This window comes from Seriola aureovittata, chromosome 6 (genome assembly GCF_021018895.1).
Source record: "Seriola aureovittata isolate HTS-2021-v1 ecotype China chromosome 6, ASM2101889v1, whole genome shotgun sequence".
In the NCBI taxonomy this organism is placed as follows: domain Eukaryota; kingdom Metazoa; phylum Chordata; class Actinopteri; order Carangiformes; family Carangidae; genus Seriola; species Seriola aureovittata.
The window spans coordinates 17,622,771-17,646,826 of NC_079369.1; the positions used below are offsets into that span (position 1 = coordinate 17,622,771).

General features: G+C 40.2%; 2 protein-coding genes across 4 annotated transcripts in view; both read left to right on the forward strand.

Moving 5' to 3' along the window:
• The first annotated feature begins 486 nt into the window (after positions 1 to 486).
• si:ch73-40i7.5 (amyloid-beta A4 precursor protein-binding family A member 3) lies at positions 487 to 10,534 on the forward strand. Its single transcript, XM_056379367.1, has 11 exons — positions 487 to 748; positions 1,904 to 2,921; positions 3,070 to 3,100; positions 3,230 to 3,375; positions 3,674 to 3,760; positions 5,206 to 5,394; positions 6,614 to 6,793; positions 8,057 to 8,269; positions 9,119 to 9,238; positions 9,553 to 9,693; positions 9,825 to 10,534. The coding sequence occupies exons 2-11, from the start codon at positions 1,917 to 1,919 to the stop codon at positions 9,894 to 9,896; spliced, it is 2,184 nt and encodes a 727-aa protein (XP_056235342.1). The 5' UTR covers positions 487 to 748; positions 1,904 to 1,916; the 3' UTR covers positions 9,897 to 10,534.
• A 520-nt stretch (positions 10,535 to 11,054) lies between these two features.
• Positions 11,055 to 24,056, forward strand: part of abca7 (ATP-binding cassette, sub-family A (ABC1), member 7) — a 30,309-nt gene continuing 17,307 nt past the window's right edge. For 2 of the 3 annotated variants that reach the window (XM_056378975.1, XM_056378976.1), the window contains exons 1-22: positions 11,055 to 11,156; positions 12,412 to 12,510; positions 12,755 to 12,848; positions 13,468 to 13,609; positions 14,473 to 14,597; positions 15,691 to 15,809; positions 16,279 to 16,476; positions 16,561 to 16,653; positions 17,468 to 17,705; positions 18,156 to 18,295; positions 18,764 to 18,880; positions 18,961 to 19,158; positions 19,268 to 19,473; positions 19,829 to 20,005; positions 20,373 to 20,595; positions 20,817 to 21,038; positions 21,189 to 21,393; positions 21,596 to 21,709; positions 22,389 to 22,560; positions 23,001 to 23,132; positions 23,301 to 23,440; positions 23,558 to 23,695. In XM_056378975.1, coding sequence (XP_056234950.1) covers positions 12,445 to 12,510; positions 12,755 to 12,848; positions 13,468 to 13,609; positions 14,473 to 14,597; positions 15,691 to 15,809; positions 16,279 to 16,476; positions 16,561 to 16,653; positions 17,468 to 17,705; positions 18,156 to 18,295; positions 18,764 to 18,880; positions 18,961 to 19,158; positions 19,268 to 19,473; positions 19,829 to 20,005; positions 20,373 to 20,595; positions 20,817 to 21,038; positions 21,189 to 21,393; positions 21,596 to 21,709; positions 22,389 to 22,560; positions 23,001 to 23,132; positions 23,301 to 23,440; positions 23,558 to 23,695 — 3,259 coding nt within the window. In that variant the 5' untranslated portion in view covers positions 11,055 to 11,156; positions 12,412 to 12,444. Of the gene's footprint in view, positions 11,157 to 12,411; positions 12,511 to 12,754; positions 12,849 to 13,467; positions 13,625 to 14,472; positions 14,598 to 15,690; positions 15,810 to 16,278; positions 16,477 to 16,560; positions 16,654 to 17,467; positions 17,706 to 18,155; positions 18,296 to 18,763; positions 18,881 to 18,960; positions 19,159 to 19,267; positions 19,474 to 19,828; positions 20,006 to 20,372; positions 20,596 to 20,816; positions 21,039 to 21,188; positions 21,394 to 21,595; positions 21,710 to 22,388; positions 22,561 to 23,000; positions 23,133 to 23,300; positions 23,441 to 23,557; positions 23,696 to 24,056 lie in introns of those variants that run through there. The other variant, XM_056378977.1, reaches the window with a different exon arrangement.

A 24,056-nucleotide genomic window follows, 5' to 3' on the forward strand; every position in this document is an offset into this window, starting at 1 on the left:
ATATTATTAACATATCCTAAACTAAGAGTTTTTGAAATGAAGTTTGGTATGCTCAGAGACGTATATGGAAGCAGTCTGTATTACTTGTCAGAAGAGACATAAGCTGCTGGGAATGTAAAAGATTTTAGATCATGTAAAAATTATGAACTTTATAAATGAACTTCTTTTTGGATCGATGTATTCGACGTTTGATTGAGCAGGACTTGTAGGTTCAACGTGACGTATGCTCTTGCTACCTTCAGCTGCTGTCGGACATGTAAAAAAAAACCATTGGAGCCTATTGAGCGCAAATATTCAACATTATAAAGACATGTCAAATGCCCCACAAGACCGAGGCTTATCACTTTTTGTTTTCATCTTCAAATTGTTATTATAAACACAGTACAGGGACAGCTACGTTAAAGCAACTAAATAACATATTATAATCGAGAATCCGAGAGACGGACGTTCACAAGAGCACTTGAACGTCACACAAGTACAGTCTGCCAACAAGTAGAAGCTGTCGGTTTAACAGCAGCCGCCACAATCACAGGAGAACTCTGTTTTATACAAACAGTGACTGGTTTTTACTGGTGGATTATGTAAAATTAATATATTTACCGGTGCTGTTGTTGTTATTATGACGAATAAAACTAAGCTAAAGTTTTGGAAAAGGCTCAAACACCAAACCACGTCAACTTCTCTGTCGTGGCACCTACAGGAGTCTCTCTCTGGCCACAAAGGAACCGAGAAAGACCTAAAATATCAGGTAAGAGCTGTTTTAGCTACTTACCCCCTTGTATTTTTATTGTAATTCCCATGTTTTGTTAATGAACTCCTTTTCAGGGTGCTGCAGTGTTAATTAGCTAAGTAGTTAGCCTCAAGCCTTTTGGAATAGCTAACTTTAGTTAGCCAAATTCAGCAGTTTTTGCCTCGCAGTGTTAAATTTGTGTTAAGGCTTTTTGGGTTTATTTGTTTTGTTTATTTTTTAGATCATCGTTAGTTTTGTGGACTGCCAGCCCTTTGGCTAAACAAATCAGCTCCACGAAATACTGCCTTGCAGGTTTTAGGGAGAACTGTGTGCCATTTCCAATACCCATTAACATTTTGCGCATTTAAAGTCGCTTTAAACTGTTGTTTAAAGCACGTAATTAAGTTGTATTTGATTTCTAATGGTTGATTGACCGTTAAAGTTGCACCTACTAACCAGTAATATGCTTATCTGTAAACTGTATCTCTGATATTTGGTTCTCGGGATTTTTTCCTCTTAAATACATATTGGTATTTAAATAGTGTTTTGCCTGGTGGATCATTTAGGTGCTGGATTTACCAGAAGACCTGCCTGATGTGTGAAACGATTCTTCAGTGTTGTTGTTCGATTACACTAACGCTCATACAGTTATCGATAAGGAACATATCAGTTTAAGTGAAGTTTTGTATGCTTTATCTTCAACACATGGGAGCTTAATTACCAAACCTGCTTGTTCTCCAGGCAGTTGATTTGAGGGTATATTAATTTGCAGGTAATGACAACTGAATGAAAAAGAGATGCGCAGCATGTTTATTCTCTAGGGGTCTATTTGATGGTAACACACATTGTACATGTCGTCCATGTACTTTGAGCTTTAGGCTGCTGTTTCTATCTTGATGGCACTGAGAACAAGAGGGTGAATGATTGTGTTTCAGATAGTGCTGGGTTTAACTTGTACAGCTGTGTCTACTAGTACTAAAGACATGGTGGTAGACAGTCTTTTATACTGGGAGCGTGGTGAGTGCAGCAGCTCTTATTTAGATCAGAATTACTGATTTTGCATTGCAATTTAGTTCCATTGTTGGAAACCTTATTAACCAAATTCCTTATAAGTCTGCTGCATTGTGACCTCAACCAGGAATCAACACAGTAATACCAGTTTTCCTCTGACAGGCTTTTGTACAAAATGGACACAGACGTCTGCCCTGCTGATCAGCCCACCTCTGCGCCCTCAGACACCCAGTTGTCTGACTCTGTCCCTGTTAATGAAGTCTCTGGGGTTGAGGTAATCAAACGGACTGTAGCAGCTCTGCCAGGTTCAGAGGTGGAGGATCTGGATTCCTACAACCTGATTGAGCCTCCTCCATTAGACTGGAGGTCTGACTCCTCCAGTGAGCCAGGCTCCGCAGATGACCTGGATGACCCCGGCTTCCCTCCTTCTCTTGACAACATGGACAAGGCCAGTCCAGGTGAGCCAGTATTAATGCCTTTGGACGTGAGTGACACAGTGGCTCAACTCAACATAAACCAGCAGGAGCTGGTGCAAAATAATTCAGAGCCGGTCCAGAATACAGAAGTAGAGGTGGAGGAAGGGGATGAAGCAGTTGATGAGGATGAAGGGGTGAGGGTGGAGGATTTGGAGGGTGCGGAAGACCGGGAGGAGGTAACATTTAGGGACGTGGAAAATATAGTTACTGCAGAGGAAGTTGCTAACAGAAGATCAGGTGATGAAGACCACAGCCGCATTCACACCCTGCTCAGCCAGCTCCAGCTGATGGGTGAAGAGCCTCATCCCAGTCATCGGACACCACCTCACCATCACTACTCCAGCCTGTCAGAGCTAGAAGACTGTGCTCCCTCCTTAATAACAGATGACAGCACTGAAACCACTGGGTTGCTGTTCTCTGAAAGCCACCAGAGAGACCTGCTGGGGCTGCTGCAGTGCACAGAGATCGGTGCTACTCCCTGTCCCACCTCTCTGCCCCATAGAGGGGAGGTAGATGCTGTAGTGTCAGTTTCCTACAGTCAGGAGGACGCTCAGAGGTTCTGGGGGCATTATGGGAATGGTCAACATCAGCGGCACAGGGACGACTCCCTCACCTCCCTGCCTGACGAAGAGTATCCTGAACCAGTGTGGATGAAACTGGGCGAGGAGCCTCCAGACCAAGAAGCTGCTGCAGAGAGTGAGCAGGTAGGTCATGGTACAATTACTATAATAAGCTAAAAGGAGGATGAAAAAAGAGGTGTAAAGTATGAGGCATAGAACTACACAATAAATACTTAAAACATAGATTCATTGCAATTGCAATTAATTCCCTCTCCCTCTGCTGTCACTGCAGAGCGCTGATGACCATCCTTCATATAAAAATGGTGAGTCACTTCACTATATTTCTTTTATCTTGTAGACATTGAGCTGGATTTTTTTATGTCAAATGTCACAGTGACACAATAAAGAAAAGAAAATAGGGCATTTTATAATTAATGTGTTTTACTTTTTAGTGCCTGGTCCTTGTGACCCTGAAGACCTGTTGGATGGGGTAATATTTGGTGCCAAGTATCTGGGCTCCACTCAGATCAAATCAGACAGGAACCCGTCTACGAACGCTCGTATGGCTCAGGCTCAGGAAGCTGTGGACCGAATAAAGGTAAAAATCCAGTAAGAGACACACCAAAACCATCGGCTTACCATGGATACTGCTTTGAAACAGACTCACGACACACCAGGCCTGACTGACATCATGAAAATAAAGCAGTTGCTGCGCTACATTGCTTGGTTGCGTTTCTGGGTGGTGTTGTTGCTGAAAAGATATTTGAAGTAACGTACAGACTTTTCTAATTATGACGAGACCAGCTGGCTGGGATGACGTCATGTACTCGTATCTAAAGAGTGACCCTATACTCAGTATTAGTAAAGTACTTCTGACTGGACTGTATTTCTTTCAGGCTCCAGAGGGTGAGTCTCAGCCAATGACAGAAGTGGATTTGTTCATCTCCACGCAGAGAATCAAAGTGCTGACTGCTGACTCACAGGTAATGTATGTTCTGCTAGTTGACCAGCAAACATTGTCTGTTTTTACCAAGTAGTTTTAAAGTTATTTTCCTTTCCTCTTGTAGTTCACCCTTTTCAAGTAAAAAAAAAAATGTAAATAAAGTGTAAGTGAGTATAATACAGTGTTATTAGTGTCAATACTACCACTTTGTTACCATTCAAAGTGGTTGTATTCTGGCTTTTAGCCAACACAAGCTGATGATAGATATGATGGAGTGAATTGTGAGATTAATTTATGGATGACTTCAGAATCCTAATGTTCAAGTTTCAAGTAAAATGTATCAGCTTCCCCTTACTTTATCCAAAAATACATGAAGATATTTTTTACTATGATCTGTGTGTCATTTACGTGTGTTGTAAAAGGAGGTTGGTTGGAGGAGTTATCGAAAGGTAATGGAATTAAAATACTAAAACATGTAGGAACCCTGAGCTGCTTAGATGTCTGCAGTCGCCAGTGTGTGTCCATGTTATTTTTCCTGATCCCTACTTGTTAAATATCTAAAATATAATTAGATTCAGAGTTTAATTTCTGTTGTGAAAACATCATAGACTGTATATAAAGAGGAAAACATTAATTATTGAACTTTTATTTTATAAAGCACTTCTAAATTTACACCCTTGTGCTGAGCGTTCACAGCAGGAATCCTTAATATAGAACTGGATGGTGATTTAATATCAGAGCTCTGCAGTGATGTTGCAGTAATAGTAGAGTCTATTTTCCTCCACTGTGTGGTTGAATTGTCAGGAGCGTAAAAGTGGGTCATTTACTGTCAGCTCCCCCTTTGCACGGCTGGTTGTGCCTCACTGCACCATACTTGTAAAAAATAATCACAGCTTTTTGGTGATGATTCAGTTATTATGTACAAATAATATACTGACTATTTGAGATACACAGTGGCATTAAAAGGGAAGATGCATTTATAAATCACTTTGTTATAAGTATATTTGCAAGAATCGTTTTGAAAAGTCTTTTAGTTGTTACTTTGACGGACACTACAACCTCTCAAATTGGATAGCTGACCGCTCAAATTCCCATATCATTTTTTGTTTTGTTTTGGGTTTTTTTTTTTTTTACAAGTTCATGATTGTTTTCTTAATTAGATTTTCTGTCAACATAACTCATCAGTGACCTGCTTTATGGCATATCACTGTTATTCCTAGGACAGTGTGTGACCTCGGACAGTTTTGGAAATTTTTACCAGGCAATAATAACCTGACTGACAAAAAGAGAAAAAATAAAGCCGGGGCATTGCTCTTTCCATTCAATTCAATTCAATAAACTTTATTTGTCCCCAGGGGGCAATTTAAAGGGCACGTAGAGTTTTAAGCAAGTTAAAAGTCTCTACAGGTTGATATTGCGAACCACACCGTCCTATCTTCTCAGTATCTAACAGCATTAAGCTCCTCGTGTCCTGTTTCCACTCAGGAAGCAATGATGGATCACGCTCTGCAGATGATCTCTTACATTGCCGACATTGGTGAGATCGTGGTCCTCATGGCACGAAGGAAGCGTAAAGGGCAGGATGGTGACCCGCCCTCCAGCTCTTCCTCGTCATCATCGTCGGGGCCTCAGAAGAAGTGCTTAATGATCTGCCATGTGTTCACTTCTGAGGATGTGAGTCAGTCGATTGAAAGGTCTTACAGCAGCATCACATTTCTTTCTTACTTAATGGGAAGCCTTTGTCTGTTTGACTCATTATATATAAAATTCTGGACCCTGGACTCTCAACAGCTGCTGAGGTTTGAGGATAAAAAAAGTGTCTCCTTCTGTTTTTATGATCTTCATAGTGGTCACAACTCGCTCCAGCAGAAGTCTTGAGCCTTTAGCTGCAAAACCCTTAACATTATGTAAACAGGCTGACAGTTCAAGACATTATTAAAGTGTCTCTTTCTCTGCACAATCTCAGATCAAATGTGCTGTTTCCTGCTGGACTAAAGTTTCAGCTTCAGCTTGGCCTGGTTTCCTTCCCCCAGACTGCCAGCGAGTTCTCCTGAATGTAAAAAGGGTCTGGCTGTCGTCCCAGTTTCCCACTGTTGGCAAGACTGAATAGGAGGAGGAAGAGTTTCTTTTAGAAACTAATTAGCTGTGGGATACCGAAGGCCATGAGGCTCCTGCTTCTACTGCAAGGTTTTCCCAACTTATTTAGGAATGAGTTTTACAAAGGGTGAGGTTAAGTGAATGAGTGAATGTAACATTCAACTTTAATGAAACAGTGACAAGCAGATCACTTTTTATAGAAAATCAGGAAACCTTTTTGAATGCTTCATTCAGGGTGAGGCATTTGTACTGAAAGTACTGTAAATAAACTCATTTGCTTATTTATTTATATGAAAACGGAGGGTGAGAGCGTGTGTATATTTACTTAACACATGCCCTCAGAGGCTTACCATTCAGATGCCAAAGTCTCCATATAAACATGATTGGTTAACAAATGCTTATCTGATGAGTCCAGGGCACAACAGGCAATTGCACTGTTCTATAACCACACTGTTCTACCCATTGCACATATGCTTTCAGAGAGACAGACTATTTCTCTGCACAATGTTGCAATGTGCATGACCTCTGTGACTGGTAACACTTACTGATGTGCAGTTCATTTATTTTCTATTGAATAATTAATTCCTATCTTACTCTGTTCTTTACCCTTGTCCCTGTGTGCTTGTTTGTTTTTTATACTTGGTGGATAATGGGTTTTATTTGTGTCATATGAGCTATTGGATGCCTGAATTTCCCTCAGGATTAATAAAGTATCTATCTGTCTATATATGACATAACAGCAATCTTGAAACCTGAGTCAGTTTTCTCTCCTCCTCCTCCCTGTTTCTCCATCCAGGCTCAGGTCATAGCCCAGGCTATTGGTCAGGCATTCGGAGTGGCCTATCAGCAGTTCCTGCAGGCCAGTGGCATCAAAGCCAGTGATCTGAGGCCCGGCGAGTACAGTGACTACCTGGAAAGTCAGGAGCTCTACAATGGAGACTTGGCCCACTTCTCTGACTCTCAAAACCTCAGAGATGTAAGTATAGTGATTGTGGTTTCACATCTTCCCCCAAAATATAAAGCTGACCCAATACTTCTGTTTGATAGTGATGCCACTTTTCTTTCATACACACCTGCGCATAGTAATCGAGCAGAGCAGAAAGTGGCCATTGAAAAGATGAATACGTTTTGAGAATATGTTTGAGGGGACCCCCCCATGGAGATGTCGATGTTTAGTATCAACGAAATCCTCAAATAACGTCTCAGCTTTTCCACGAAGAACAGAGAAGATCAGTGTCTAGTCCAGAGGAGGGACAGGACTGCAGCTCAGTGCACCTTTCAGCACAAAGACTATTCACCCCTGCTCTCCTCCAGCTCGTTTTCCTGCCCGAACACTTGTCTCTCATTTCTGACATGTCATTTATCCTGAATTTTATGCAATCTTTAAAGTGAATGTCACCAAAATCTATCTAGACTCGCCAACAGATGAAAGGTGGCCTTAAAATACATGTAGTCTGCTCCTTCTTTTGATAGCAAAAGTCACTTTCATGGATTCATGGTAATTACAATATATTCCAGTGGTGACCAACTTTCACTGAAAACTAAGTATCAAAATGTCCAACTACATTTTTCAAACCACTCTTGCATTATAATCCACTTCTCCACTGTCCATCTGTCTGTTTGTGTTCATATTTTGCCTCTCCAGTTCACCAGTTAATTATGGGATGAACAGTTGCATGAAATGTTCAAAAACATAAAAGCACAGTCTCAACCAAATCACACAAGGAAGCAACCAACTGAAGCAAGTGTGACCACCCACAAGGGTCACCCGTAGATGAAAAATTCATCCCCCTTCTTCCCTACCATCAAAGTGGAAAAAGTGCTACGGACCAATTGGGTAACAACAGGTGCTGCAGCGACTAAAATGGTTAAAGGTCAAATCATAAGTTCTGCATCAGCGATGGTCACCCAAAATTTGCGACTGCGCACTGTTGAAACACCTAGTGTGACAAATGCATGTGTGTGGAAAACAGTTACCCAGTGTGATATGTACTGTACTGTCCATGTCCATGTTCTTAAGTATAACAGCAGCTTAACTCCTTAGATGTGTCAAAGAGTGGATCTTAGTATTAATACACAGAGTTACAAAGAGAAAAACTGATTATTTTTAATAATACGGATGTGTTCATTGTTGTTTGTCTGTTCCAGTTACTGCATTACTTTGTGTACATGCTTTCCTGTGATAGATAATTGTGGAGAAATCATTGGTAAACCAGATTTTTGTGTGTTTGTGGTTCAGGTAGTCATCACAAAGGCTCCTGGAGAGATCCTGGGGCTGGCAGTGGTGGAGTCAGGGTGGGGCTCTATCCTGCCCACTGTGGTGGTGGCCAACCTCCTTCACGGAGGTCCAGCTGAGCGCTGCGGCGAGCTCAGCATCGGTGACCGCATCATGTCTGTGAACGGCACCAGCCTGGTGGGTCTTCCCATCACCACCTGCCAGAATATCATCCGGGTAAGAAGGGAAGGCTCAGCACAGACTCAGTCACTGCGATGATAGAAACGCTACTAAGAGTAATAATAAAAGTTGTGTTGCTTTGGTTTTATGATGCAAATGGCCGAATTTCTCAGTGAAGCTTCAAATAAATTGCCTAAACTGTTTTCACTTTACATAAGTGCACTGTCCTGAGAGCGCACTAGATGGCACTGTGTTTCCATGCAGCGTGAGAGTGGATGGATTTGATAGTGGAATCCAGACCAGAAACAATCAATCTAATAAACAATTAGTTGAACAACAGAAAAATAATAATCAGGCATTTTGTTACTTCATTGTTTAAATAATGTAAACGTGGACATTTTTGGGCTTGGAACTACTGATTGAACTTAACGAGACATTCGAGGTCACGTTCATCTTTGTGAAAAGCATTTTTTCACTATTTATTTGATGTTTCACAGTCTAGATAATTATCATAAAATTATCAACAAAATACAAAATAAACATTCGTTGCAGCACCAGTGACTTCACACAGTTGGGTTTCTGAAGGACAACAAGAGTATTTATTCACTGATGATGTATGTTGCAAGTTTTTGGTGCTGAGATTTGATATTTCACATTTAAAGTGAATAGGTTTCCTCCTGCCAAGGTAGAACAGGTTTTGAAACATTTACCTGTAGTGGGAGCAGTATGATGAACATAGTATAAAGTATAATGCAATCAACACAATAGCCCTGTAATTAGTGTTGGGAAGTATGTAATCTTTGGTGTTATGAAACCATCAGATGTGTCCGAACAGAGAAAAATACTGCTGTCACCTCGGACCAATCCCCTTAACTTGCTCTCGTTTACATTTCTCTTCCATCTCAGGACCTGAAAAGCCAAAAGTATGTGAAGCTGAGTATCGTCCACTGTCCTCCGGTCACCATGGCGATTATCAGGAGGCCAGATCCCAAGTTTCAGTTGGGCTTCAGTGTGGAAGACGGCATTGTATGTCAATATCCATATTTCTACTGTCTCACTATTACGTTTGTTGCATTAAACCACGTGTGAAAGAAGAAGAGTAAATGAGGAATACTTCCCCTCCCTCACTGTTAATTGCCCAACAGTAGAAAAAAAGACTTCACTGCACAGCTTACTTTTGGGAATATTTGTAAATGTATAAACGTGTTTTGAGCTCTCTGCACTAGTATTGCCTTGGTAAATGAAAGAGTAGCTTGACAAAATAATATTGAGGTTCACCTCCTCACTTACTCCAGCTTTCAAACACATTTAAGGCATCCCTTCCTCTTTTCCCATTGCAGATCTGCAGTCTGATGCGGGGTGGTATAGCAGAGAGAGGAGGCATCCGTGTCGGGCACCGCATCATTGAAATCAACGGGCAGAGTGTTGTTGCCACTCCACACGACAAGATCATCCAGAGCCTGACAAATGCAGTCGGAGAGGTGAGAATGGATGAAATCCTTACATGAACAATTACATATAGTTTATAACTTGATAGTTATTTTGGAGAATATAAAAACTGATCATAAGCTGTTCTCGCAGTTTAGATTTTGATTTTTCTCTCTCTGGGCAGATTCACTTGAAGACGATGCCAGCTTCAACATATCGGCTCTTAACAGGACAGGAGCAGCCAGTGTTTCTTTGAACACTTCTACTGCACAGTGTTCAAACTACATGAACTTTTGCCAAACTCAGAAAATATTATGCAATTGATCGTACGGCATATCATAAGCTGTTGTCGCACCACTGAATACAACAATCTAGTCTAGCTATATATTTTTAAGGAGTCCATTTGAATATTGTAAAAACATATTTTAAAGTGACAGGGATAGACATTAGCTCGCAATTTATATTTATCAGATATTTAACAATGCAGGCAATAGCTGAGATGCAATAATGCATAAGCGCAATATTTTTTGATTACACTTAACTTACATGGTGGTGAACAATATTGAGTACTCATATGAGTCTTCCAGCCTGGTGTGTCTTAGGTAAACGTGCTTGCAGGGGAAACTTTATTGAATCAGCACAGAGGGTCTGTTTATTTCATGGACTCCCGGTCCTCCACATACATGTGCATATCAACAAGTGTCTGTCACAAGCTTCAGAGAAGGCTACGGAGTGCAGCACTGTAGTTCATTCATTCAAGGCTTCCCTTATTGTGCCTGACAGGAAGCAGATATCATGCAAAGTTGAAGGTAACTGCCTTATTTGATAGAGAGATGCTTATATTTTTAAGAATCTGCTATTTTGGTTGTTCATTAAAATGATCTGTAAGATGTCTTTTTGATGTTATTTATTGTGAGCCAGTGGTCGCTGAATAAGTTTCGGCTTCTAAATATAAAGCCATATGTTCTGAAAACCAATGACTTAGTATTGGGTACTGCTGAGTTTTGATAAGGATGATCCTGTGAGGATGTTATCATTGAACAGTATATGTAACCGAAACTATTAAATTGAAATTACAGTTGTTATAAGAATAATGTGATAATTGCAAATACCATATAATTAATTATTATTACTACTAATATTGTATGTAGTTGCAGGTATAACATGTAATAATCTGCTGTTTGTACTAATAAAATAATGCCTTTTATTAATACATTAATATTCTAAGAATACAGTTCTTATTATCCAAGACGCTGATGGCATGTATTTAACACTGCTGTCCAGGGCTGGCCAATCAGCTGTCAACTTTTACCAAAACATAGACCAAAACCAATCAGATCCGTTACCGGCTTCTTTGACCACTACCCCTTGAAAGCACTTCAGCCAATCAGCGTTGCTTGTGGGCGGGATCTCTTTAGCTTCCACCTGCTATGACAAACATTGAGAGTCTGATAAGCTACCGATCGTTGGTGTCCGATACACGGAAAGGAGATTTTATCACCTATAATACAAAAAGGTAATAATTAACTACAGTTTTATGAGTCCTTGGAGCTCATTAGGTTGTATTTATTTTCTTTGAAAGAGCCTGTAAACCCAATAATAGGATCATTGAGTAACATGCTAAGAAGAGAGAGCTACATCCTAATGTGACGCTAGTTAGCACGGGGTTTTCCTCTTTTCCTTCTTAGTTTACTGTTAATTATTTTATTTACCAGATGAGACAGCGACATAAACTGGTAACTGCGTTAATGATAGCATTTAAGTTATATTTTTACTTTACATTTTGTTTGAATGAGTTGTTTCCGGAATTGAATGCAATAATGCCCTTTATTTAGGGAGTAATTTGTACCAGTAGGTTAATTTTACATTTTTTAACATTTACCATGCCATTAACTTACGAATATATTGCATTGAAATAATATCCAATATTTTGCTGCTGTAAACCTCCATAAAGCAGGAAAGGAAAACAATGTACATGGTCAAAACAGATTTAAAAAACGATAAAAACAGAGGTTACAAAACCTGTATCTGACACCTGCAAAGACGTCTGCAAAGTCTTTAAGGTTAAACAAATGAATGCATGAAAATAGTTTTACTTTAAAGTTGCACAGTGTTTTTCAAAACGATTTGCAGAAGAAATGAGCCTTCTTTCTAACCTGGCACAAATCGTGATCCAGATTATTGACTACAGCACAAACATGCAGGAGAAGCCACGGTGAAAAGGCATTCACAGAGCAGAAGTGAATGTTGAAGTCTCAGAGTGACACAGGTAAGCTGTTAGGATCAGGAGGATTTCAGGATAAAGCAGGGGATTGTCCATCTTGAGCAGATCACTGCGGGAACACAAGACAACCTTCACTCACAATGAATATAAAAACATCATATTTGATCTTCCACACAGTTGGTTTAATATTCTTCAACATATGTTTTGTCAAATCAAGGGGCATGAAATGGAAAAGTTTAAAAAAAGATGTATTCTACTGATGATTAAGTTCAGCTGTCCTCAGCCTCGGTTTTGCCCCCTGCAGGGGAAAGGTCAGGTACAGTTTCTCAATACAGTCTTCAATAATAAATAGCTTCATATTAGCATATATCTTATTACTATGACTAATTCCATAGGGGACGGAACAAGACAGGAAACACTTAGGACAATGAAATAACTGTAATTGAAGTAGGGGCAGAGCGGCCTCAGAAGCACTTGAACACAACATCTCTGCTGAACTTGTCGCTTTTGTTTTGTTTTGTTTTTTACCATGTTTTGTGATTTCCAGGATCACGCCATGGCCAGGTAGCTGTTGAGAGCCATGGGGTTTTTCAGACAGCTCTTACTCCTGCTCTGGAAGAACATCACATACCGCAGGAGAAACAAGGTGACAATGAAAATAATAGATTGTTTATTCTGTAAGAAAAATATGATATGAGACACAGCTTGGACATTGAATAAGCCTTTTATTTACAGCTTTACATGCACAATAATAACTCCACCGTCTCAAGTTTTAACCATATCAGCTGCAGTGTAGGACACATTAGGTGACAGGGTTGGGGGATAGTCCTGCTGGTCTCTGACAGTATTTGATGCACCGTTAACAGCTCCCATGTTCTCCTCTCATGCAGATCCAGCTGATCATCGAGCTCCTCTGGCCACTCTTCCTCTTTGTCATCCTCATCTCTGTTCGTCATTCACACCCTCCTTACAAACAGAGCCAATGTGAGTGATATTATGTAATATGTATCCTTTCACACACGCACACAAACACACTTACAGGTCTGAGAACGAGCCCTTTGCCAACCAGCTAAAGAGGATTAACAGAGTGATTCCTGAGCCACGCACGATTTGTTTTCCTAACCTGCTGTGTTCTTGACCTTAATTTAGAAGTCCTGCATTAGTGTAAGGTGATAATATGATAACATAAATTAATGCAACATTGCAAGACAAAACAATGTAAGCTAATTGGTCAGTGGCTTACTTTTTTTTTCCACAGAAAATGAAAAACCTAAGTCCTTTAATTCAAATTAAAAACTTCCTTACATCAAGACAAAGTTATATCATACTTTTTCTTTGCTGTTTTTTTTTTTATCTTCAGATCAGTCTTGCATGTAAAGGCAGCTCACGATGGGTTGAGGATAATAACATTATAATTTGATATTACTTAACAAAAAACACAGTATTCATTTAGATAACAGCAGCTTGCTGGGATTATTATTCAGTCTGGTGTCTGTAGATTGAGGTTCAGGTCAGTGCCACAGTAATTTCATTGTTTTGTGTTTTAGGCTAATCTTCTTCTACTAAACTCTGTGTGGTTGTTTTTCTTTTCCTCTGCTTGTAGGTCACTTTCCAAACAAAGCCTTACCATCAGGAGGCACCTTGCCCTGGATTCAGGGCATTATCTGCAACATCAACAACCCCTGTTTCCACAGTCCGACACCAGGGGAGATACCGGGCCAAATTGGCAACTTTGACAACTCCATGTAGGTAGACTGGAGGTAAAAATAAGAAAAAGAAAACATGGAAAGCTGTGTGTAGCGGCTTAGTTCACAGTCAGCCCAGAAAATCACAAGAGTTTAAAATTATGCACAAAGATTTGAACAAGTAAAAAATTTCTCAAAGCATACCTTAAGTTTCTGGATAATAACTTACTTTCCAGGCAGCAGCTGATTTCACTTCATTCCGCAGTGATACAGAAATCATTTTGAATAAAAAAAATTCATCCATCACAGTCAACATTTAGTTTATTTATTTATTTAGTATTCACATTAAGGTAGTAACTAGGTAATTAACACATTAGTTGATTAGTTGAATTTCCTAGTTACAGCTTCTCAGATATGAGAATTGGCTTGTTTGCTCTTTTGTAATGTGATAGTACATTTCTGAGGGTGATGATTGAACACAATATTTGATTAATTCACCTTGCGCTTTAAGAAGTTGAAATGGTCATTTTTTTGTTATTTTGACACTCACACATTTAATGTATATAGAGTAATAAAGAGTGATAAATTGCCAAATGAAATGATAATGAAAATAATTGTTATAATAGTTTCAGCCCTTCATCTGAGTTGTATTATTATTGATTAAGCTGAGATGACAGGCTGTTAAAACCTCTTTTTTCAGCTGCTTATGTGAAACAATCTTTTTTATGCAAGAAACACCAACATTGTTTGAATGAACCTAATTTAAATTTGGAGACAGTTGAGCACCTCGTTGAACACACCTGGTGGCGTTCACAAATGGGAGTTTTGTGTTTGCTGGTTAACTGAAAAGTCTGCTGTTGAATGTAACTAAACCGCCCCTGTTTGTCCCAGTAAGGACTCCTCTTGTTGCTCTGCTCCTACAGACTGTCTCGTCTCTTTGTGGACGCCCAGACTGTTCTGTCCTACAGTGGAAACCGGAGCTTCTTGGGCTTTCAGGACCTGATGGAGAGTGTCCAGAGGATGGGAGAGCGCCCTGGAACCTGGCCAAGTACCACAGTTTTAATATCCTCTAGCACTTGTCTGAAGGGATGCATTGACATGCTGACATAGTGATGCGTAAACACACTGGTGTCTTCTTTCCGCAAGCACTTTATTCAGAAAAATTCATATTCGTATTAAAAACCATGTGTGGACAAGGTTAGTGAGAAACTTAGCTATCATTAGATTTCACATTATTAATGAGTCCAGTTATTGTAGTATGACAAAACACACAAGACGGACAAGAGTATATTATATCAGTGTATATCTTAAAGATTCCAGGACTCAGAATAAATTATGTATATAGAGAAACCCAGTAGAGCCGTAGCTTCTGTCAGTGAAGTTGTAGTGCAACTTAAATCTTATATCTAGAATATATATGTAGGAGTACAGGGAGACGAGAAGATCACAGTGTTTGAACACATCAGTGAAGCCGCGGGTTCTTTGTCATGTAGCTACTGGAACTCATATGTGCATGAAATACAAAGTATAACAGATTGAAGCCCCTCCAGGCAATCAATAACAAGAAAGCATAGAAATCTATTCAGGATTTGTTATTGAACCGTCACTGTTCCCAGACTTATCTGAGCAGGACTGAGAGGTTACAGTGGCAGTCAGGGTTACAGTAACGCCATGAATGGTTTTAAACAGGTGTTGAGTGACCAGCTGAATGTGGCCATTCACTGCTGTTGTGAAAGCAGCACAGAGTGTCTGTTCAGCCTCTCCTTGCTGTAGGCAGATCAAATTACATGACTACCCCAGACAAACAATTGGATGAATGAAAGCAGGTTCTTAAGTGTTTTTTTTTGTTTTTTTCTGCAACAAATTCCATATCAACAACCTAATGGATATCTGCAGACTCCAAAAATAACTTGTATAGTTAAGTTCAGCCTCACAGGGAACCACTTATTCTTGCTGCACTATTTTTATTTCATTGATGTCCACTTAAAAATCCAAAATGTTAGAGAGGAGATGCTAATTATGAAATGTGTGACTTGAGATATGAATAGAGATATGAAATATTAAATAACAGGACTATCAGTATTGGATGTCAAGAATTACCTAAAAAAAACAACAAATTAATGTTTCTGTTTCTTCTGCAGCAGAAACAGTAGAAGATTTCATGAAAGCCAATGAGACGTTGTCCACCTTTCTACTGACCAACGGCAGCATGTTGCCTGAGACCGTGGACCAGCTGATGAAGGCTCGTCTAAACATGCAGGTGAGGTATCGATTGTGTATCTTTGTAAAACAAAAATTTTATGTATCAAATAAGGAGCCACTAAAGCCTCAGAATTTGGCTTTTGTTAAATCAGTTTGTCAAATCGATGGCATTTCCTACCTGAGTGATTTTCCCAAAAGATGCAAAATCCATTCAACTTTCAGTTCAATTTCAATTCAACATAAATGAGTTGAATATATTATAATGACCAAGAGGCAGCAAATAATGTTCACAAATGAAATAGGAAATGAATTGTTCTTAACTGATTTACTGGGTTAAATTCAAGTTCAATAAAAAATAAATGGATAAAAAACTTAAGATTCAACAAAATTGAGAAAGACATGGAAAGCATTATAGAAAGCCTAGAAAATTGACATATAATTAAAGGTGCAAACAATTTTATGTATTATATTTCTCATAGCCTAACATTTTAAATGTAAATGTGGGGAATTAATTTTGTCCCATCCAGATTACTGTGGCTGGAGATCAGATGCAGCTGAAGGACCTGGTGTGTAATGCGAGCCTGTTAAGACAGTTTCTGACAGTGGATGGAGGAGAAGCTGTCATGAATGATCTTCAGACTCAGCTGTGTAGCCTGCCTGCTGACATCCTGCAAGAAGCCGAGCACCTTTTTCTCTCTCAGCTGGACTTCAGCAAGCTCTTCACGGTAGGAACCACTGGAGTTGCTTATGTATCTGTTGAGCTACAGTAAGTGCCAGCAGTAAACCTGTCTGTCTCTCCCTCCTGTTAGAGAGACCGTCTGATGGCCAACGCTGGAGACCTTAGGGACATCAGTCAGGCCGTCACCTCAGCTTCCCGGGAACTGGCTGTCCTCATAGATGACGTAAGAACATACATCTGATTGTTCATATCCATCGGTGTTTGTATTTAATTCAGATAACAGCCTGAAGACTGGACAAAATGTTTTGGAGGTGCTGCACATTTGCATTTATTATCAATAAGTCACCATAAACGAGTGTCCAGATGTCCGCACTTGCAGACTCACTGACCTCACAGGCGTGTTCCCGGGAACTCTGCAAGTCCACAAGGGGCTTCAAGCGGACTCTCTGCGGACTTCTAGAGAGTCTGTGTAGGATGCAGATCTCACCAGACTTGGAAAATTACCCATAATTCATAGAGTTATGAATATGAAAGTGTAAAACATGTTTAAATTAAAAAAAAAGGATAATAATAGTAGTAATAATAATAAGTACAGTATATTTATTTATTTGCATACATTTATTGATGTGGTAAAGCTTGATATTACACATACAGAATATGAATAGCCTGAATAATTTGGGTTTGTTATAATCTACAAAACTAGGGAGGCAGAGGTTGGTCTTTGTCCATTTATGATGTGAGAATCCCCAGTTGAGCTGTATAAGTGGGTAATATCTGTTGGGTGGACATATCATCGTATTATGGGGGTTAATCAGCCTTGCATCTTATAAAGGTAGTTGCTGCAAGTGGAACTTGAAGCTTTTGTTGTGTTTGTATACTCCAGCCTTTTTTCCTGTTTATTTTATTGTTGCTGTTGTTTTGTAGAATTCTCTTCCTGATCTTACATAATGTTCTCATGTTTCTCCCTGCCTTTCTTCTCCCATGTGTGTTCCTTTCTCTTCCTCCAAACCTTTGCTCTTACTTCTGTCCTCCCTCAGTTTTCCTCCCTCTCCAGCTTTGCAGAATTGAGCGCAGCTCTTCGTCTTCTGTCTCCAGAGAATCGCACAGCGCTGCCTAGAGAGAGTTTCCGAGCTTTTTCAAGGATCATGTGCGGTCACCCTGAGGCTGGTGGCGAACGCATCCCGTCACTCAACTGGTACGAGGACAATGACATCAAGTCCTTCTTAGGCAAAAACGGCACTGAAGACACTGACCTGGATCGTGACAACAGCACCAGTAAGAGGCTTTGCAGATCAGAGTTTGTGTGGTGTTACTTTGTTTTCTTATTTTTTGGCTAGATATGAAGTGAAATCTGTGCTCATATTTGACAAGTTGTGCCCTGAGGTCACAGATCATTTCAGTACGCAGATGAGTGAAAGATTTCCTGTGTCACAATTTATTTTTTCATAGTTATTTATTTTCTATATAACACTAAAATTTTGCAAGTGTTCTCCTTGACTTTCAGTTGATTTGAATATTGTAAATGAAAAAGAAATGGATTTCACGTGGTTAGACACTTTTGTAAGCTTTACGCTCAGTAACAACACTAACAATCAGTTCATCATCATTGAGCATCAAATTCCAGCTGTGTCTGTCATTGCTGGTCTGTGTGCACTGTTTGTATTGTTAAACCAGGTGTGTTCATCTAACATGTGTCCTGTTTGGTCTGGTCTTTCCTCCCTGCAGCTCCTTTCTGTAAAAGTTTGATCCAGGGGCTGGAGTCTAACCCTCTGTCCCGCATTATGTGGCGAGGAATCAAACCTCTCTTTATTGGGAAACTGCTGTATACGCCAGACACTCCTGTAGTACAAGAAGTCATGAAAGAGGTACAACAAGATAGAGTCAGAGTTACCGAAACTGTAAAAAATGAGGAGGAAGGGAATTAGACAAAGAAGCTAAATTTGTTTACCTCAAGGGATAAGTTATCAAGATTGATCGCCAACTTTTCAAGAAAGCTTGTAAGAATGTAACTCATGGTTGTTGCTAGGTTGGTTCATATCACCAACAAGCCCTATGGGTGTTTCACTGACAAGAGTAATATATACTGTATTGGCCATAGAGTTGAAGTGCTAAAGTGTCATTTCACACAACCAGAACATGCCTCATTACCATTTAAAGCATTTCTTTCTGAAACTAATGAGTATCAATAGTTAAGTTACCACTTAACTGCACTATCCCTGGGCACAGAACAGTTTTAAATCTTCATGATTTTTGGATTGAAATGTACTCTGCTGTACTTGCATTATGAAGTAAATACATCCATTTAAGCTAACTACAAGTTGTGTCTGCTGAAGGTGAACAAAACCTTTGAGGACCTCCAGATCCTCCAGGAAATAAATGAAGCCTGGACAGAGGTGGGACCGCGCATCAAGAACTACATGGAGACCAGTGTGGAGATTCAGATGCTGCAGGTCTGGCTCAACAACTACTGTCTGTCTGCAAGTGGGATGAATCTGTTTTTTTCATATAATGTGTCTGTGTGCATAAACAGGATTTGTTGAGGCGGCCAGAGGTTGCAGTATTAGTCAACCTGCGCTTGGAGAACACGTCCTGGACGGCCTCACGGATCGCTCGTTTCTTGGACACACCCTCTCCAAACGCCCGTCGGAATCCTGGGGCACCACCTTCCTGGTTGGACATCTACAATGACATCAGCCACATCATCAGCACTCTTGCACAAGTCACTGAGGTGACCCCCCCCCCCTTTTCTTTTTTTTCTTTTTTACTCCCATGGAATTTAGAAGTAGTTTAGAAAAAAAATCATTTGTATCATTTACATTTTCTTTCCTCTGCTTCAGTGTTTCTCTCTGAACAAACTGGAGGGGCTGGAGACTGAGGGTCAGTTGATTGACAGAGCACTGGAGCTACTGGAGGACAGGCAATTTTGGGCAGGTGTGGTTTTCCTGCTGCCGAATTCTTCATCTCCTGAGCTGCCGCCCCACGTTACCTACAAGATCCGAATGGACATCGATGAAGTGACTCGGACCAACAAAATCAAGGACAGGTACTGAGAAAACACCCAGAATGCTTTGCTTTTATCCTGCTTCTCTTCCACATGAGTTAATAGATTGTTTCATTGGAGTGTCAAGGAAGCTGCTTTGGTTTTGCCCTCACTAATACTTAACTGTTCTTTGGGAAATAGCGACTTAAAGCATAAGAGCTGGACAAACCAAATTGCAATACAGCTTAATATGTTTTCTTTGAAGTCCAAACTGAAAGAACGGGAAAAGTTTCAGCTATGGGAACATATAAAGGATGACCTGCATGAAATTCCATGAACTCAAAAATCAACAATATTAAGCCAAAAACAAGCTTTTAGTTTTCACCTTACAATGAGGAAATTCTGTTTTTACCATCAGGTTTTGGGATCCTGGCCCAGCAGCCGACCCATTTAATGACATGCATTACATTTGGGGCGGCTTCGTGTACATCCAGGACCTGGTAGAGAGAGCTGTGAGCCGAGTCCTGACCGGAGTTGAGCAGACTACAGGCATCTACATCCAGCAGATGCCTTACCCCTGCTATGTGGACGATGTGTGAGTCATATGTTGTTGTAAATTGATGTTTTTATAAACTGTGCACGTAATTCCACACATTTTTACTGGGAACAAACCAGTGCATCCACAAACTTCCATCTGAACCTTTAACTGGTGGCCAATGGGTCAGTGTGGTTCAGGGATCATGTTTTGTCCTGAAAGGCAATCAAGGAGATTTTGAAAATTCAATAGTTTAAAGTTAACTGAGTTAGAATAATAAGTGTAGAATACGTTTTGTAATCATTAAAGAGAAATAAATACCAATAATTAAATCGGCTTCTTTGAGTTTCCACAGAATCATTATTTTGCATTAAGAAGTAAATAAGAATTTTGATTACGATTTCTCCTCCCTTCTGCTTTTCCACAGTTTCCTACGAGTGCTGAACCGCTCCCTGCCACTTTTCATGACTTTGGCCTGGATCTACTCAGTTGCCATGATCGTCAAAGGTATGGTGTACGAGAAGGAGGCGAGGCTGAAGGAAACCATGAGGATTATGGGTCTGGGAACAGGAACACTTTGGCTCAGCTGGTTCATCAGCAGCGTGGTTCCTTTCCTGGTCTCTGCAGCACTTCTTATTGCTCTGCTCAAGGCAAGATGACCACTCACTCTGCAGCAAACATATGTAAAGGATAGATGCACCATTAACTGTAAATGGAGGGCTGGGTGGGATCAGAGACAGAAATGAGCATGTTAGAAATATAAATGGTCTCTAGTCAGATTTCTTAAAGTAATGGGGAGTCAGATTAGAAGGTGGTATTATGCGGTGTTATATTTCCTTCTACCCTTCCTTCTTGTCTTATTTCTTTCCAGTGGGGGGACATCTTGCCTTACAGCGACCCAGGTGTTGTCTTTTTCTTCCTCATGGCATTTGCCACCGCCACCATCATGCAGTGTTTCCTCATCAGTACCTTCTTCTCCAAAGCCAACCTGGCTGCTGCCTGTGGGGGGCTCATATACTTTAGCCTCTACCTGCCCTATGTACTGTGTGTCGCCTGGAGAGACCACCTCAACACCACACACAGAGTCTTTGCTGTGAGTAAAATAATTATGGGTACAATTGTAAAGTTTTTTCCACAATTTAATATGCTGCAATAAATGTATGTAATTCATTAAATATTTGGGGCTTTCGTCTTGGTCATTATCACAGATGGACTAAAAAATGGTTTGTTCCTATTTCCTCAGAGTTTTCTTTCTCCTGTGGCATTTGGGTTTGGCTGCGAGTATTTCTCTCAGTATGAGGAGCAAGGTGTGGGCATCCAGTGGCACAACCTGCGCTCCAGCCCTGTGGAAGGAGACTCCTACAGCTTCACTATATCTATAATCATGCTTTACGTGGACGCCTTCATCTATGCCACTGCAGCCTGGTACATCGAAGCTGTGTTCCCTGGTACAACTTCATTCACTTTCATGAGAACTTAATCTGGCTAGGAGAAAACATAGTGTCTGTGCACTGGATTTAAGCTCCTAATGAAACTGGTTCTTTCTTAAAGAACAAAAAAAATTCTGTGCTTCATTTAGACACACTCTTGAAAATACCAACATTTGGCCTTAACTGAATGTGTGCACATGTTTGTGTGTTTTTACACCAGGTGAATTTGGGATCCCCAGACCTTGGTATTTCATCTTCCAGATCAACTACTGGGGTGGAGTTCCCCTGGAGGCAGGCATGCCGATCCCAGCGGCACCTTCAGAGCAGGATGAAGGTACGAGACTCTGGAAGTTTCTGCTCACCAGCACCTGTTTCTTTTCACTCGCTGGTTATTTTCTGCTCATTTATCGTGGAAAGATTTATTTAGACGTAGCCTTAAGTTTTTAAACAGAGGTTGCATGACTGATAAGTAGCTTGTCGATTGGAAAGGGTTTTAGTAACCTGTCATCCTGCCTAGTTACAAATTTTGGTGGCTGTGTGGAAGCTGTCGACCGTCTTTTCATACCAGTTAAAAGGCTCTACTCGTAGTTTTGTAATCATAAGCTCATTAACTACAAATCTACAAATCTAGTTAATGAGCTAAGACAATAAGCATATTAACTCCTAGGACCTGGCGTCCACATATGTGGACCTCACATTTTGGGTTCTCTAGACCACAATACTAACTTTTTCTCAACAAGGGCCTGGTGACCACATATGAGGATATTATACTGCCACTCAGTAATCGAAATTTAAAACTAATATCCTCATATGTGGACATAATTTTTCTCAGGTCCCAATCAGCCTAAATAGCAAAGAGAAATTAAAAATGCACGCCATGCAAGAGTTCGGGTCTTAGGAGGTTAAGAACAAATGGAGACTGAAGCTGAAGATTTTTTTACCTTAGATCAAAACTCCACATTGTAGATACTGCATATTTCATATAAGTATATAAATTGTGTGTCTGTCATCAGATCACATTGAACCAGAACCCAGTAACTTGATTATGGGCGTGAGCATCAGAAACCTGGTGAAAATCTACAAGAAGGGGGGCAAACTGGCTGTCAACCACCTCAACTTGAAGTTCTATGAGGGACAGATCACCTCATTCCTTGGCCACAACGGAGCTGGCAAGACCACCACCATGTGAGTATAGCTGAGGACTGAAAGAACATGACTATGATGCCCTCTGTTATTATCTTTTAGACCAACGTAGAGTTTTAATTTTACAAGAATAAGGTGCAGAATAATCTCTCTGGTTGAGTGAAAGCAATGACAGGAAGGCAAGAGAGAAAAAAAAAAAGGCTAGAAAGAAAAATTAAAATTAAACCCTTTCACTCTGATACCAGCCACCTACTTACATCTGTATTATTTTGCAGTTACTATATGTCTTAATTATGTATTGAGTAGCTGTTAGTGTACATAGAAACATACGGTCTGGAGTTACAGCTTTGTCACTTAAATTATTGTAATTTTGTGGTTTCAGGAATCAAAGTCTGAATAAGACATGCAGTTGTGATCTAATTTCATGTGGAAAGTGCATCAGAACAAAGAATTTATGTGATATATTTTCTTTGTGTTTTCAGATCTGTCCTGACGGGCCTGTTCCCACCTACCTCTGGGACCGTGTATATCAAGGGAATGGATATTCGGCACGATATGGACATCATCCGAAGGACACTGGGAGTTTGTCCACAACACAATGTCCTGTTTGACATGTAGGGATCACCTCTCCCATGTCTACACAAATTAGCTAAATTATTTTGAAATTAATAACAAGTCTCAAAAGATCTGCCAGATTTATTTAAAGGAATAGATTTATTTTCTCTCTCTCTCTCTCTCTCTCCCTCTCTCTCTCTCTCTCTCTCTCTCTCTCTCTCTCTCAGACTAACAGTGGAGGAGCATGTGTGGTTTTATGGGTGTCTCAAGGGTTTGTCTGAAGATGAGGTGAAATCTGAGCTGGACACTCTTCTGGACGACGTTGGCTTGTTGCACAAACGACACGAACAGACCAAAAACCTCTCTGGTAAATTGGCTAGTTTAACTTTGAATGTTTGGAACTATAATACATGTAAAAGGGTTTCTCAATTTTTATGGATAAATACAATTTTTTTTTCTGTTCTAAAAACTGTGTTTCTGTCAGGTGGCATGCAGAGGAAGCTGTCTGTGGCGATAGCATTCGTTGGAGGATCTAAGGTGGTTGTTCTGGATGAACCTACAGCTGGGGTTGATCCTTACTCCCGCAGAGGAATCTGGGATCTGCTGCTCAAATACCGCAAAGGTGTGGGACTATGGGCTACATCTCAGCGGGGGGTGGGGTGAGAATAGGAAGTTCTGATAAAATGTGTGCATTTGTGTAAATATACAAATACCTACTATACAACAGAATGCTACATTTTAAGGTGCCAGAGGCCAAAAATATATGAACTAGGAGAAGAAATGATATGCTTAAGAGTAGCTGCTGTATATGGAGTCTAATGGCGTTCTTTTTTGGGGTGATTTTTTATTTGAATGGGAGGATTACATACTGTCTTAAGATCTGAGATAAACTGATCAATGACGTAAGTAATGACGATTGTGAAAGCTTTTATTATGAATGCCAGTGTTTCTCTAATTACATTTCTTCTTTTGGTAAATGAGTC